The following is a 12,254-nucleotide window of genomic DNA, read 5'->3' on the forward strand; positions in this document are numbered from 1 at the left end:
AATGTATCCAGGGGAATGGGCAAATAGAGAATAAACACATATTATGAAACAGAAGTCAAAATAGACTAAGCAAGATTACTTTGAAAATAGTAAAAATATTTAATACCTCCAAAAATGAAACTAAATTGACAATATAAATTATTACAAATTATAGATATGAACTATAGAAACATGTCCACATATAGAATGAATAGATAATTAGAAAGAATCTCGGATGACAAATATAGATGCTAAAGATTGAGAAATTGCAAGTGGTAGGGATCTTCAGTGATGAACAAAGGTGGTGGCTCTGTATTTCTCTTCCTGGCACATTGTAGCCCTCTGATATGAATGAATGGATGAATAAATACTGAAAATAGGAAGAATAAAGGAAACCAAAATTGATAAAACATTAATTTTTTTTAACTAAAAGCAAAACCAATAATAAAAGCAAAAACACTTCTGAATTATTTGAAATAGAAAATGTAAAGCCAGGGACTTCCCTGGTGGTGCAGTGGTTAAGAATCCACCTGCCAATGCAGGGGACACGGGTTTGAGCCCTGGCCTGGGAAGATCCCACATGCCGCTGAGCAACTAAGCCCGTGTGCCACAACTACTGAGCCCGTGATCTAGAGCCCGTGCGCCACAACTACTGAAGCCCACATGCTCTAGAGCCTGTGAGCCACAACTACTGAGCCCATGCTCTGCAACAAGAGAAGCCACCACAATGAGAAGCCCGCACACCAAAACAAAGAGTAGCCTCCGCTCGCCACAACTATAGAAAGCCCACGCACAGCAATGAAGATCAAACGCAGCCAAAAAAAAAAAAAAAATTTTAAAAAGCACATCAAAAAATCAAGCCAGCCTTGGATTTTTCTGCTGCAACAATGAATATCACATATTCTTTTAAAGAACTTTCAGAGAAAAATATTACCTAAGAACCAACTCGACTAGTTGTTCATATGCAAAACCAACAGAAGAATGTTGTAAACATATTTCATCAAATGTGAGCTTCATTGAGTGTAAGATACACTTTGTTCTATTAACACAAAGAAAGGAAAAACTCTTCCAATTAAACTTTAACACAGTGTTTTAACAGTGATCGTGGATGATGCATGGATTGTGCTGACATTTCCCCAGCGTTCTGTGTGATAAGGCAATAATTTCATGTGTATCTCCATAGTAAAACATAATGTAATTTCATCTACTTGTAGGTTTCTTTGTTCTTAGGTCTTATAAAATACTTGGTGATTGTTCTACAAGAAAATGTGGCAGTGTGGTAATTCTTTAGCTACTTTTGCCTTATTGATAAATCTATGCCCTGCTCTGTTTTTCTCTCTTGCTGAACCCATAATAATTTTGTTTCAATACCAGATTATAATGTAATATTTTAAGGCATTTTAAGCAGCATTAAAACTCAACATGTATTATACCAGTGATTCAGGAAAGTGATGACAGTATAAATAGCGGAGACAAAGTATAATACGTACATGTGTAGCCAATTGACCATTATGGCGTGAGTGCCACCTAGTGGACAATGATTATAAGACAGATCAATTATAAAATATCTCCATTTCCAAGATGTTAAAATGTGAAGAAAAAAAAAAGTGTATCTTATGGTTATAGATGAAATATGGCATATTGAACCTTAACAACTGTAATGGTTGATTTTATGTGTCAACTTGACTGGGCCAAGGGGTGCCCAGATTAAACATTATTTGTGTGTGTGTCTGTGAGGGTGTATCTGAATGAGATTAACATTTGAATCCATAGACTGTCCTCCTCAGTATGGGTGGACATCATCCAGTCTCTTGAGGGCCTAAGTAGAACAAAAAGGTGGAGGCAAGAGGAATTCACCCCTTTTGCTTCTTGCCCGCCAGCTTGAGCTCGGACATCATTGGTCTTCTCCGGCCCTCCCACCCCACAAGCCCAGTTCTCAGGTCTTTGGGCTTCAACTGGGAGTTACACCATCAGCTCCCCTGGTGCTTGGGCCTTTGGTTCTCTACCTTACAGACAGCAGATCATAGAACTTCTCAGCCTCCGTAATTGCATGAGCTAATTCCTCGTTATAAATCTCACAATAAATAAATATATATATTGGCTTGTCCAGGGTGATTGTGGTGAGAAGTGGCTGGGTTCTATATGTATTTTGAGGCTAAAGTCAGTAGGATTTGCTGATGGATTAGACACAGGGTGTGAGAGGAAGAGAGGAATTAAGAACGGCTGTATGGTTGTTGGACTGAGGAGCAGGAATAACACAGTTGCCCTTACTGGGAATGAGGAAGGCTGAGGATGGAGGAGGTTTATGAGAGGATTGGGAGTTCAGTTTGGGATGAGTTCCGTGTGAGATGCTTGGCTGACATGCATATGGAGATGTCATTAGGCAGTTAGATAAGTCTGGAGTTCAGGGAAGAGAATGAGATGGGAGGTTTAAATTTGGGAATCATCCACATAAAAATGGATTTAAAATCCTGAAAGCAGAAATAGAGACACAGAGATAGAAAACAAATGTATGGATACCAAAGGGGGAAGGGGAGGTGGGATGAATTGGGAAATTGGGATTGACATATATATACTACTACATATAGAATAGATAACTAATGAGAACCTCCTGTATACACAGGGAACTCTACTCAGTGCTCTGTGGCGACCTAAATGGGAAGGAAATCCGGAAAAGAGGGGATATATGTATATGTATAGCTGATTCACTTTGCTGTACAGCAGAAACTAACACAACGTTGTAAAGCAACTATCCTCCAATAAAAATTAATTTAAAAAAATAAAATAAAATCCTGGAACTGGATGAGATCTCCAGAGATAATGATAGAAGATATCTAAGAACTGAGTCCTGGGGCACTCCAGTGTTTAGGGGTCAGGACAGGAGAAACTAGGGAGGATTAGGGAGCTTGGTGGGGAGCGGGATGTGGAAATCAACCTTTCTCATCCTGAGACCTCAGCGTTCACTCTGTCTCCATCCTCCATCCAGGGGAGGGGACACTTTCTTTGTCTGGATCAGTGTTTGGTTCAGTGAATGTTGCTGCATCACCAGATGACTGCCAGTTCCTCTCAACGTGTTGCCCTAAGACACGAGAGAAACGCAAAACACCAAGTTTGGTTCAACATATTAATCCTAGTATAGCTAATGACCCAGTGGTCTCTACTGATAATTCCCCCTTGCCTCCCCAAGTGTTATTTTCTCACTGCCTTCTACCTACTCAGGAGTCTGATTTCAGTGTTAGGAAGAAAACCCACTGCCGGAGGAGCTAACCTCTTTTCCTCTCTACCTCTAGACACCCCCTCACTCTGTCCTTCACCTACTTCAGCGAACAGGTTCTGTAATGAAATGGACTTGAAAAAGACTTTCCAGGGACTTACCGAAGACTAACATGAATTTTGCTAATTCTGGAGTCTCAGAGCCCTTCTCCCACCTCTTAGTTTAAATAGAGTTTTCATAAGGTATAGTTTTTAAAGTTCTCTAGTTGTATCGTACCAATATCAAGAGATGTCTGTTTCTTTCCTAACAGGGTTAGGAAGATATAGTAAAATTGGATCTATTTCTGATAAAATTTTCACATTATACTATGACCACATGGGATTCATACATAAACTGACTCCGGATCATTTTGAAGCTGGTGGGTCACTTGCTGCCTTTGGAAATTCTAAAGGTATTTTTGGACAGGTCAGTGATATAATGCATTGAAACAGTTTGTCTTGTTTTAAGTGGAAATGGGAAAGTGTTTTCCTTACAAACTCTTATTAACGCTCTTTGCTCTATTTAACTAAAGGAAAAACCTCCATATATCAGGGAACATCTCCAAAATCTTTCAAGTCACATACAGAGCTATATAGATTTACATCCACCTAGGATATTTTCATATAAATGTCTTCACAGCAAGCCACCAGATATTCTAAGCTAGATCCAACCCAGGTCCATGGTGGGTTTGACTCTCTGCCTCTCAAGGTTGACCTTGAAGAAACATGAGTTCTGTTTTTTCCCAATGTTTGACCTTTCTTCTTTCATATTAACCCTGCCCCCCCTTGTTTCTTCCTTTTCTAATGCTAACAGAGAAAGGCGTTATGTGTGTCACAGAAGATACTTCATGCAGATTTTTCTAATAATTTTAATGTATAATGTGCCACTTATGAATATGCCTAAGAACTCATCACAGGGCACATAATCATGAATTAATAATAATTAATAATGAATTTTCATCAGCATATCAGCAAAGAATCAAACAGATTTTTTGACTGGGACTTAATAAAACCTGCTCTTTGGCTTAAAGGAAACAGAATAAAGGAGGACTCAAGGATGACTCTAGTTTTAACTGCGGTTCAGAACATGGTGTTTTAACTTCCCTGTCTGTACGCGATATTTGTAGAGAGTAAAGTGGAACTTTCTAGTGACAGTAAGATGCCATCACGTGACTCCTTGTGTATTTATTTGCCCTTCTGTTGTGTGGCTCTGCATAGAAATAAAACCACGCAAGCGGGAAGGTAGCACTAACCATAAAAGCAGTTACCCCAATTTTCACTAACTTCACAATTTGTAGGAAATATCTTAGTTCTCTTATGTGAAAGTTTAAATTATTAAAATCAAAAGCCAGTGGGGGTTTTTATACTCAGGGCGAGTGAGTTCAAGGAACTTACACTCAATATTACGACCTCCCTCTCCCAAAACAAACTATACATGTATTGTCTCTGGATACAAATGATCCCTAGACCTTATTTGGCTCTGACTAGGTGCCAGGCACTGTCATGAGCACTTAATCTTTATAACAATTATTTACCCTCATTTTACCCATAAGGAAAGTGAAGTGCAGGGAGGCTAAATAATTCACCCCAAATTACACACATCACTGGTTAGTCACTGGAATCAGACATCGAATCAGGCAGCAAGTTCCAAGGCCTATGCTTTCAGTCATTCTGCTGCCTTTCCCTGGACTTGCACATTCTTTTCATGGGATGTTCTTGGCACTCCCCGGCTAGAATGTCATGCAGAACTCTTAAAGCATTGTCAGTAATTTTCAAGACTCCTTAAGCCATCTGTTCAGTCCCACATGTATTCTCCTGGCATCTATTTCCCACTCTCTCTTCTCCGTGGGTTCCCAACTTTTAGAGGCCAGAGGAAAAGGCATGACAGAAAATGGGTCTGGAAGGCACTACTTGATGGTGGCGTCCCAACCAGTCTGTACCATCTACCACCCCTCCTCCTGTCATAGCATCAAGGGCAACTCCAGCATCCCCTTGGGGGCTGGTCCCTACCTGTCTTCTCACCCCTGCAAGTTCCCAAATCTGGACAAGAGCAGGATCAGAGAAGGGTGTGTTGGAAAGAAGACCTGCGGGTCAGAAATCTGGTCCAAAGGTGCCGGTGTGGACAGTGAGGGAAAGCCTTGTGAACCACCAGTGTTGGGGACTCAGCAGCAGCTGTGCAGAGTCACCAGCGTGAGATTGGGGGGGGGCAGCTCTCAAGTGACGAGAGGTTCTTCCCTGCCCCTCGCTTATAGAAAACTCCAAATAGGAACTGAGTTCTAGAATCTGCACCTCCAGACTCCTCCCACACACACAAGGCAAGACATTCACATCTCCCACTGCAGCCTTCTTCACGGGAATCTTAAACTGAACTTTACTTCTCAGAATTTCTTCTCCTCCTCAACAGAAAAGTGTGTTTTCCCTTGCACATGCGTGGATATTCAGACAGAATGTGTTGAAATATTCCTCCTATTGAAAAGCAAAGCAGTATTGTTTTGATGTGAACTGGAAGCAAATCTTATTTTCATTTTGTCATAATGGAAATATAAGCTCGTTTAAATTCAATATTTTCTTTTTTCGTGTTCCAGGCTCCTGACATGGGCTTTGAGACTGTCCTTGCTCCACAGTATATCACCTTAAATGAAATGATCTTTTATGCATATGTGCCCGAGAATGAACCGAAGGAAAGTATATACACCAAGAAATTCAACGACATTCACCTTGGAAAATTGATACACTCCAGGTAGGTACTGATTATCTTCACATTTTACTTAGGTTGCACACCAGTATTGATATTCTAAATTTTGAGCCTATCTTTTGGAGTAATTTTCCTAGTCAAGGAGAGTAAGTCTTTTTTGGACACCTCGCAAGGCCAAATACATTTACTTATAGACTCTAAGGTGCCTTGCACAATGCCCCAGTTTGAGAAACATGGGGCCGGTTATATCAGCACCATCTGGCCAAGCTAAAGACATGTGTGTTTGTTGTCCTGAGTATCAAAAATTTCTGGGCTACACTGGATACTGCTTATCCTCTGAGTTCACTCCCATGGCAGTTGTCATATGTCCTAAAGACAAGCACATCTAACGTAGAGGAGGCCATTCTGCATGAAATACTGCATGGCAAGGTATGCAGAGTTCTGAGGAACGCTTACTTTGAAGATGTTGGCAAGAGCCAGGGACCCTGAAAGCTGCCTTTAAGGCCTAAAATCTTTCTTTGAAAAACAATACAAATTCTATAACCCCTCACCCCCACATCTAACAACCAGAAAAGAAACAGTTTCAGATTACCAGAAACTCACCTATCTCCAAAGTGGTGAGCCCTGTTCCACCAGGTTGAAATCTATTATACATGCATTGGGCTGTCAACTCGGATCTTGTCCCATAGCCAACAACTCCAGCTCTACGGGACAGCTCACTCAGAGGTAGAGATGGGGACAAGAATCAAACATAATATAGCAAATGCTGGCATTAGGGTTTTCTTCCACAAAGACTGTAGAAGCTTCAGCCTCTGAGAAAAGTATCTGTGATCACCTAGAACTATTTGTTTTTGATAGCTTTTGGATGTGTGATATTCCAGATCAGTTAGTGCATGTTTACATAGGTATGTCCTTGTAGAAAACATAGAGAATCACTCTTTAAAATTAACATATGATTAACATCATCTCAACGTTAATATCAATTTCTTATATCCTAATTATTTTTAAAAGCATATGATAATTCTCTAAAGGATCAGAATATTTGAAAACCAGCATAGCATGTTCTGAGATCAAATTCAATAACTGTGTTCCACTTGCACAGAAACTAGAGAATGAGCATCTCCGAGGAAGGAAATGGGAGCAAAGAGCCAGGATCAGGGAACTGGAAGCAAGTGGGACTTCAAGCAGGAGGGTCAAGGATGTGGGAGCCGGAAGTTATGAGGTCAGCTGTGGGCCAAAGGCAGATATCTAGATAGTCAGGAGGTGAAGCAGGGTGAGCCCTTCATTCTTCTCTTCCACAAGTAGTTATTTAACACTTACTGCATGCAAGGCACTCTGGAAGGTGCTGTGATAGAGAGTGAGGAAGACATTCAAACCCATGTACTCCTGGAACTTGTATTCTAGCACAGGACATAGACAGTTGTGTAATTACCGTTGATGTAAGTCTGCAACAGAGGAGCATGGAGCATTGAGAGAGTGAGTTCCTGGGGGTTGAGCCCTTATCTGGAGGATCTTGGAAGGTTTCCCAGAGGCAGTGACACTTATGATGAGATCAGGAAAATGAGGATGAAGGAAGGGGATAGGGTGGGGGGAAGGTTCCAGCCTGAGAGCACAGCGTGGAAAAGGCCCCCAGGCCAAAAGGAACATGATGTGTGCTTGAGAAACCCAAGAAAAACCAGAGTGATTTCAGTGTTGTGAACCAAGGAGAAAAGTCATTCGAGACCAGGTCAGGTGGGGCCTTTTGAGTCCCAGTAGGGAATGTGGGTGTTATTCTAAGGGAGGGGGAAGCATTGAAGGCTTCAAATTAGGTGAATAACCAGATCAATTATGTATAATTTGTTTACTGAATCAGCTGGATATCAACTTTTTTTTCCTCCTGTCTCTTCAGACCACCTCTGTGGACCTATTTCCTTTCTACCTCTAGATGAAGTATCAGCAAGTCCCATGGATTTTCCCTTAGAGAGTAAATAAATATTTCCTTAGCTTAAAAAAGTCTAAGTCAGTCAATTACCACATGACTCCATTCCTGCCCAGTGTTTTAAGAAACTTCAAACCCTTATCCAGTTTAAGTTTGTTTTCCAGCCCCAGTTTTAGCCGGACCCAGCCTGGGGAGCCTGGAATGTGGGGAGGTGGAGAATTTCCTCATTCTTATTATTTTTAGATTCATATCCCCGCTCCCTCATAGCTGATGGTTTCCAGCCCCTTCCGGAGTTTGGGTGAGAAAACGGAGGTGAGATAAAGGGGCAAGAGGTCTGCTGATGGGGGTGACACTTCTCCCTGGAGACAACTGCCCCCGTCACCTCTGGGCCTCTGGAAGTCTTCCCCTCTTTTGGGGCCCCTGCACCCTTCCAGCTGTGCTTCTGTGTAGCTTTCCTTTTCTCTGCTGCCTCTTCCCTGCCCCAACACTCTGCCTCCTCAGAAATAAACATTATCTTGAATTTTGTGTAAACATTTTAAGAAATGTTTCTCTATAGCTTTAACATATATGTGTATCAAAATATATTGTTTAGTTTTGCCAGATGTATTACTTAGCAATGTATACCTTTTCCTGTGACTTGCCTTTTTCATACAACCTTATGCTTTTTTTTTTTTTTTTTTGGCTGTGTTGGGTCTTCGTTTCTGTGCGAGGGCTTTCTCCAGTTGCGGCAAGTGGGGGCCACTCCTCATCGCGGTGCGCGGGCCTCACTCTCGTGGCCTCTCGTTGCGGAGCACAGGCTCCAGACGCGCAGGCTCAGTAGTTGTGGCTCACGGGCCCAGTTGCTCTGCGGCACGTGGGATCTTCCCAGACCAGGGCCCGAACCCGTGTCCCCTGCATCGGCAGGCAGACTCTCAACCACTGCGCCACCGGGGAGGTCCCAACCTTATGCTTTTTAAATTACCCCATATGCTTTAAAAATGATTTGGTATTGATGTATGTGTCTGTATTCACTCATATGAATATACCACAATCTATTTAGCTATTCTCCTATTTTGTCTTGTAGTTTTTAACTTTTGCTTTGTATTTTTAAGTTTTTAATCTGTCTAGAATTGATGTTGAGTGTAGTATGAAGTGGGGATCTGATTTCTTTCTTTTTTATATATAGATAGATAACCAATTGTGCAAACAAGACCCGTCTTTGCCCCTGATCTGCAGTGTCACCCCTGTGATATATCCTAGTTCCACATGTACATCAATCTGTCTCGGTCTCTTTTCTCCTTCATTGCTGTATTTGCCCTTCCCTAGATCACAATACCAGGTAACTCCTATGAATAGCACCCCCTTTTGGATTTTCTTGGCCTTTGTTCTTGCATTTAAATGTTAGATTCAGCTTGTCAAGTTCCGTTAAGAAAAAAAAGCATAACAACCTGTTAATAAAAATTACCTCTTGAGGCCAAATTCTGCCTTGTACCTGCAGTTAGATCTTAGGTGGAGATTCCTGATTCTTCTTGCAGCATGATAACTCTATTTGTTCTCCTAGAATTTTAGGCCCAAGACAGCTCCCTGACTCTCCATAAGGATAGAGAGTTATTATTTTAGCTTCCCTTATCCATAATGTGACTTTGCCTGTGTCCCAGTGATGGGTGGCTTTGCTTCCTCTCTCTCAGTAGCTTCAAGCTTCTGCTGAGTAGGGGATAAGAGGGAGGGAAGGAGCCAGGGCTTCAGTGCCAGCACCCTCCAAGCACTTCCCCCCAGCATGGATCACCTCTTTTGAGGCCTGTGTGCAAGTGTTGAATGCCCAACCTCCTGTAGCTTAAGGCTTTTGCTTCTTATGGAAGAAGGTTCAGGGAAGCGAGTGATGCTTGCTCCCATCCTCCCCACCCACCCCCCACAGTGACCGCTCCCGCACTCCCTTGATGCCTGCACCACCAGCAGGGACTCTCTGGTCTATTCCCTGCCCCAGTCTCTCTCCTGAGCGTCCAGGGAAACCCATGGGAAGGAGCTTGCAAGTGAGTGCAGACTCCATTTTGAAAGGTGCCCCAGCATTTCCAGACTCACATACCAGCACATACTTGACCTTTGACAGTTGTTTACAATTTTAGCTATTTCTTACTTGCTTCTTTTGTGGCCAGCACTGTTTCTCCCTCTCATGCTCTTCCATAAGTGAGACTGTTCCTGTGTTCAGATTCTCCTCAGAATGGCTTATTCCCTTGGATTTCAGGTTAGTTGGTTATCTTGTGACTTTACTTATCTGATGACTTAAGGAAAATGATGACTTAGTGATTTATCTGTTTTGTTTCTTGTTGGGTTGCTTCTTTCTGCATTGAAAGCAAAAGCAGATGTCTTGTAATTGACTTTTGTGTAACAATCTTTTTTTTTTTTTAATTATTTTGCTTATTTATTTTTGGCTGCATTGGGTCTTCGTTGCTGCGCACGGGCTTTCTCTGATTGCGGTGAGCAGGGTTACTCTTCATTGTGGTGCGCAGGCTTCTCATTGTGGTGGCTTCTCTTGGAGAGCATGAGCTCTAGGCGTGCGGGCTTCAGTAGTTGCGGCACACGGGCTCAGTAGTTGTGGTGTATGGGCTTAGTTGCTCCGCGGCATGTGGTATCTTCCCGGACCAGGGCTCAAACCTGTGTCCCCTGCATTGGCAGGAGGATTCTCAACCACTGTGTCTCCAGGGAAGCCCTTGTGCAGCAATCTTAAATATTTCAAATTTGCTACATTCTTTTGATGATTCCAGTACTTTTTCTATATATTCTTTTGGATTTTCTGAGTAGAGGTAAATATTTTTCTAAGCAGATAATCACATCACCTGCAAATAATTTGTTTCTTTAACATTTCTTAGCATATTATACATTTTTTTTTTCTGTCACAATATCTAGGAGCTCATTAAATAGAAATGAAGATAGTTGGTGTCAGTCCGTTCAGGCCGCTATAATCAAATATCAAAGGCTGGGTGGCTTATAAACAACAGGAATGTGTTTCTTATAGTTCTGAAGACTGGAAGCCTAAGATTAGGGTGCCAGCATGGTTGGGTTCTGTGCAGGCTCTCTTCTGGTTGTAGACTGCCAACTTCTTGCCCTGTCCTCGCATAGTTGAAGGGGGCAGGGGATTGCTCTGGAGCCCCTTTTATAAGGGTACTAAACTGATTCACAAAGCCTTCATCCTCATGACCTAAATCGCCTCCCAAAAGCCTCACCTCCGAATACCATCACTTTGGGCTTTAGGTTTTCAACATAGGAATTTTAGAGGGATACAAACATTCAGACCATAACAGTAGGCTTCCTTGTTCCTGACTTTTAAAAGAATGTTTTAAACATTTCACCATCACGTATTGTCCTTTCCATAAATTTTTTAAACTCTTTTTCATTTATAGACAGTTATCTTTTTTTCAGTTTAAGAGGTGTTTTATTTTATTTTTTTTAATTTTTATTTATTTATTTATTTAATTTATTTATGGCTGTGTTGGGTCTTCGTTTCTGTATGAGGGCTTTCTCCAGTTGCGGCAAGCGGGGGCCACTCTTCATCGTGGTGCGTGGGCCTCTCACTATCGTGGCCTCTCTTGTTGCGGAGCACAGGCTCCAGACGCGCAGGCTCAGTAATTGTGGCTCACGGGCCCAGTTGCTCCGCAGCATGTGGGATCTTCCCAGTCTAGGGCTCGAACCCGTGTCCCCTGCATTGGCAGGCAGATTCTCAACCACTGCGCCACCAGGGAAGCCCAAGAGGTGTTTTATTTTTGTTTTTAAATGTTTCTTCTATATCTATTGAGCATATCTATAGATTTGTTTCCTTTAACTTTTTACTTAATGTTGTAAAATATATTATGGATTTAATGCTGAACCAGACTTGAAGTCATGGAATAAACCTATCTTGGTCATTGTGTATTATCTATGTTTATACATTTCGTACATTGTTGAGTGCAATGTTAGTATTTATTTGTTAGATTAATCTTGTTAATTGTGATTTTTCAATCTTCTGTATCTTTACTGATTTTTTTTCTGTGTGATCTATCAATTATTGAGTTATGTTAAAATTTTCTGATGTGATATTGAATTTGTTAGTTTCTTTTGTAGTTCTGTCAATTTTGCCTTATATATTTTTAGGCTGTTTTTGATACATATAAGTTTAGAATTGTTACATCTTCTTGATGAGTTGAACATTTTATTGGTATTTAATTATTATTTTTATATTTATAATGCTTTTTTGCATTATAGTACTTTGGTTGTAGTAAAATATACATAACATAAAATTTACCATTTTAACCATTTTTAAGAGTGCAGTTCTGTGACATTAAGTATATTCACATGGTTGTGCAACCATTGCCACTATCCATCTCCAGAACTATCTCATCTTCCCCAACTGAAACTCTGTACCCACTAAACTGTTCATTCCCCATTCCCCTCTCCCCA

The 12,254-nt window shown here is 41.3% G+C and overlaps 1 protein-coding gene across 2 annotated transcripts in view; it reads left to right on the plus strand.

Annotated features, from left to right (window-relative positions):
- CATSPERB (cation channel sperm associated auxiliary subunit beta) overlaps positions 1-12,254 on the plus strand; it is a 151,031-nt gene that overhangs the window by 92,565 nt on the left and 46,212 nt on the right. For both annotated transcript variants that reach the window (XM_082384479.1, XM_082384480.1), the window contains 2 exons: positions 3,504-3,658; positions 5,817-5,971. In XM_082384479.1, coding sequence (XP_082240605.1) covers positions 3,504-3,658; positions 5,817-5,971 — 310 coding nt within the window. The remainder of the gene's footprint in view (positions 1-3,503; positions 3,659-5,816; positions 5,972-12,254) is intronic.

The sequence above is a fragment of the Balaenoptera borealis genome (genome assembly GCF_965194805.1).
Source record: "Balaenoptera borealis genome assembly, chromosome: 3".
In the NCBI taxonomy this organism is placed as follows: Eukaryota; Metazoa; Chordata; class Mammalia; order Artiodactyla; family Balaenopteridae; genus Balaenoptera; species Balaenoptera borealis.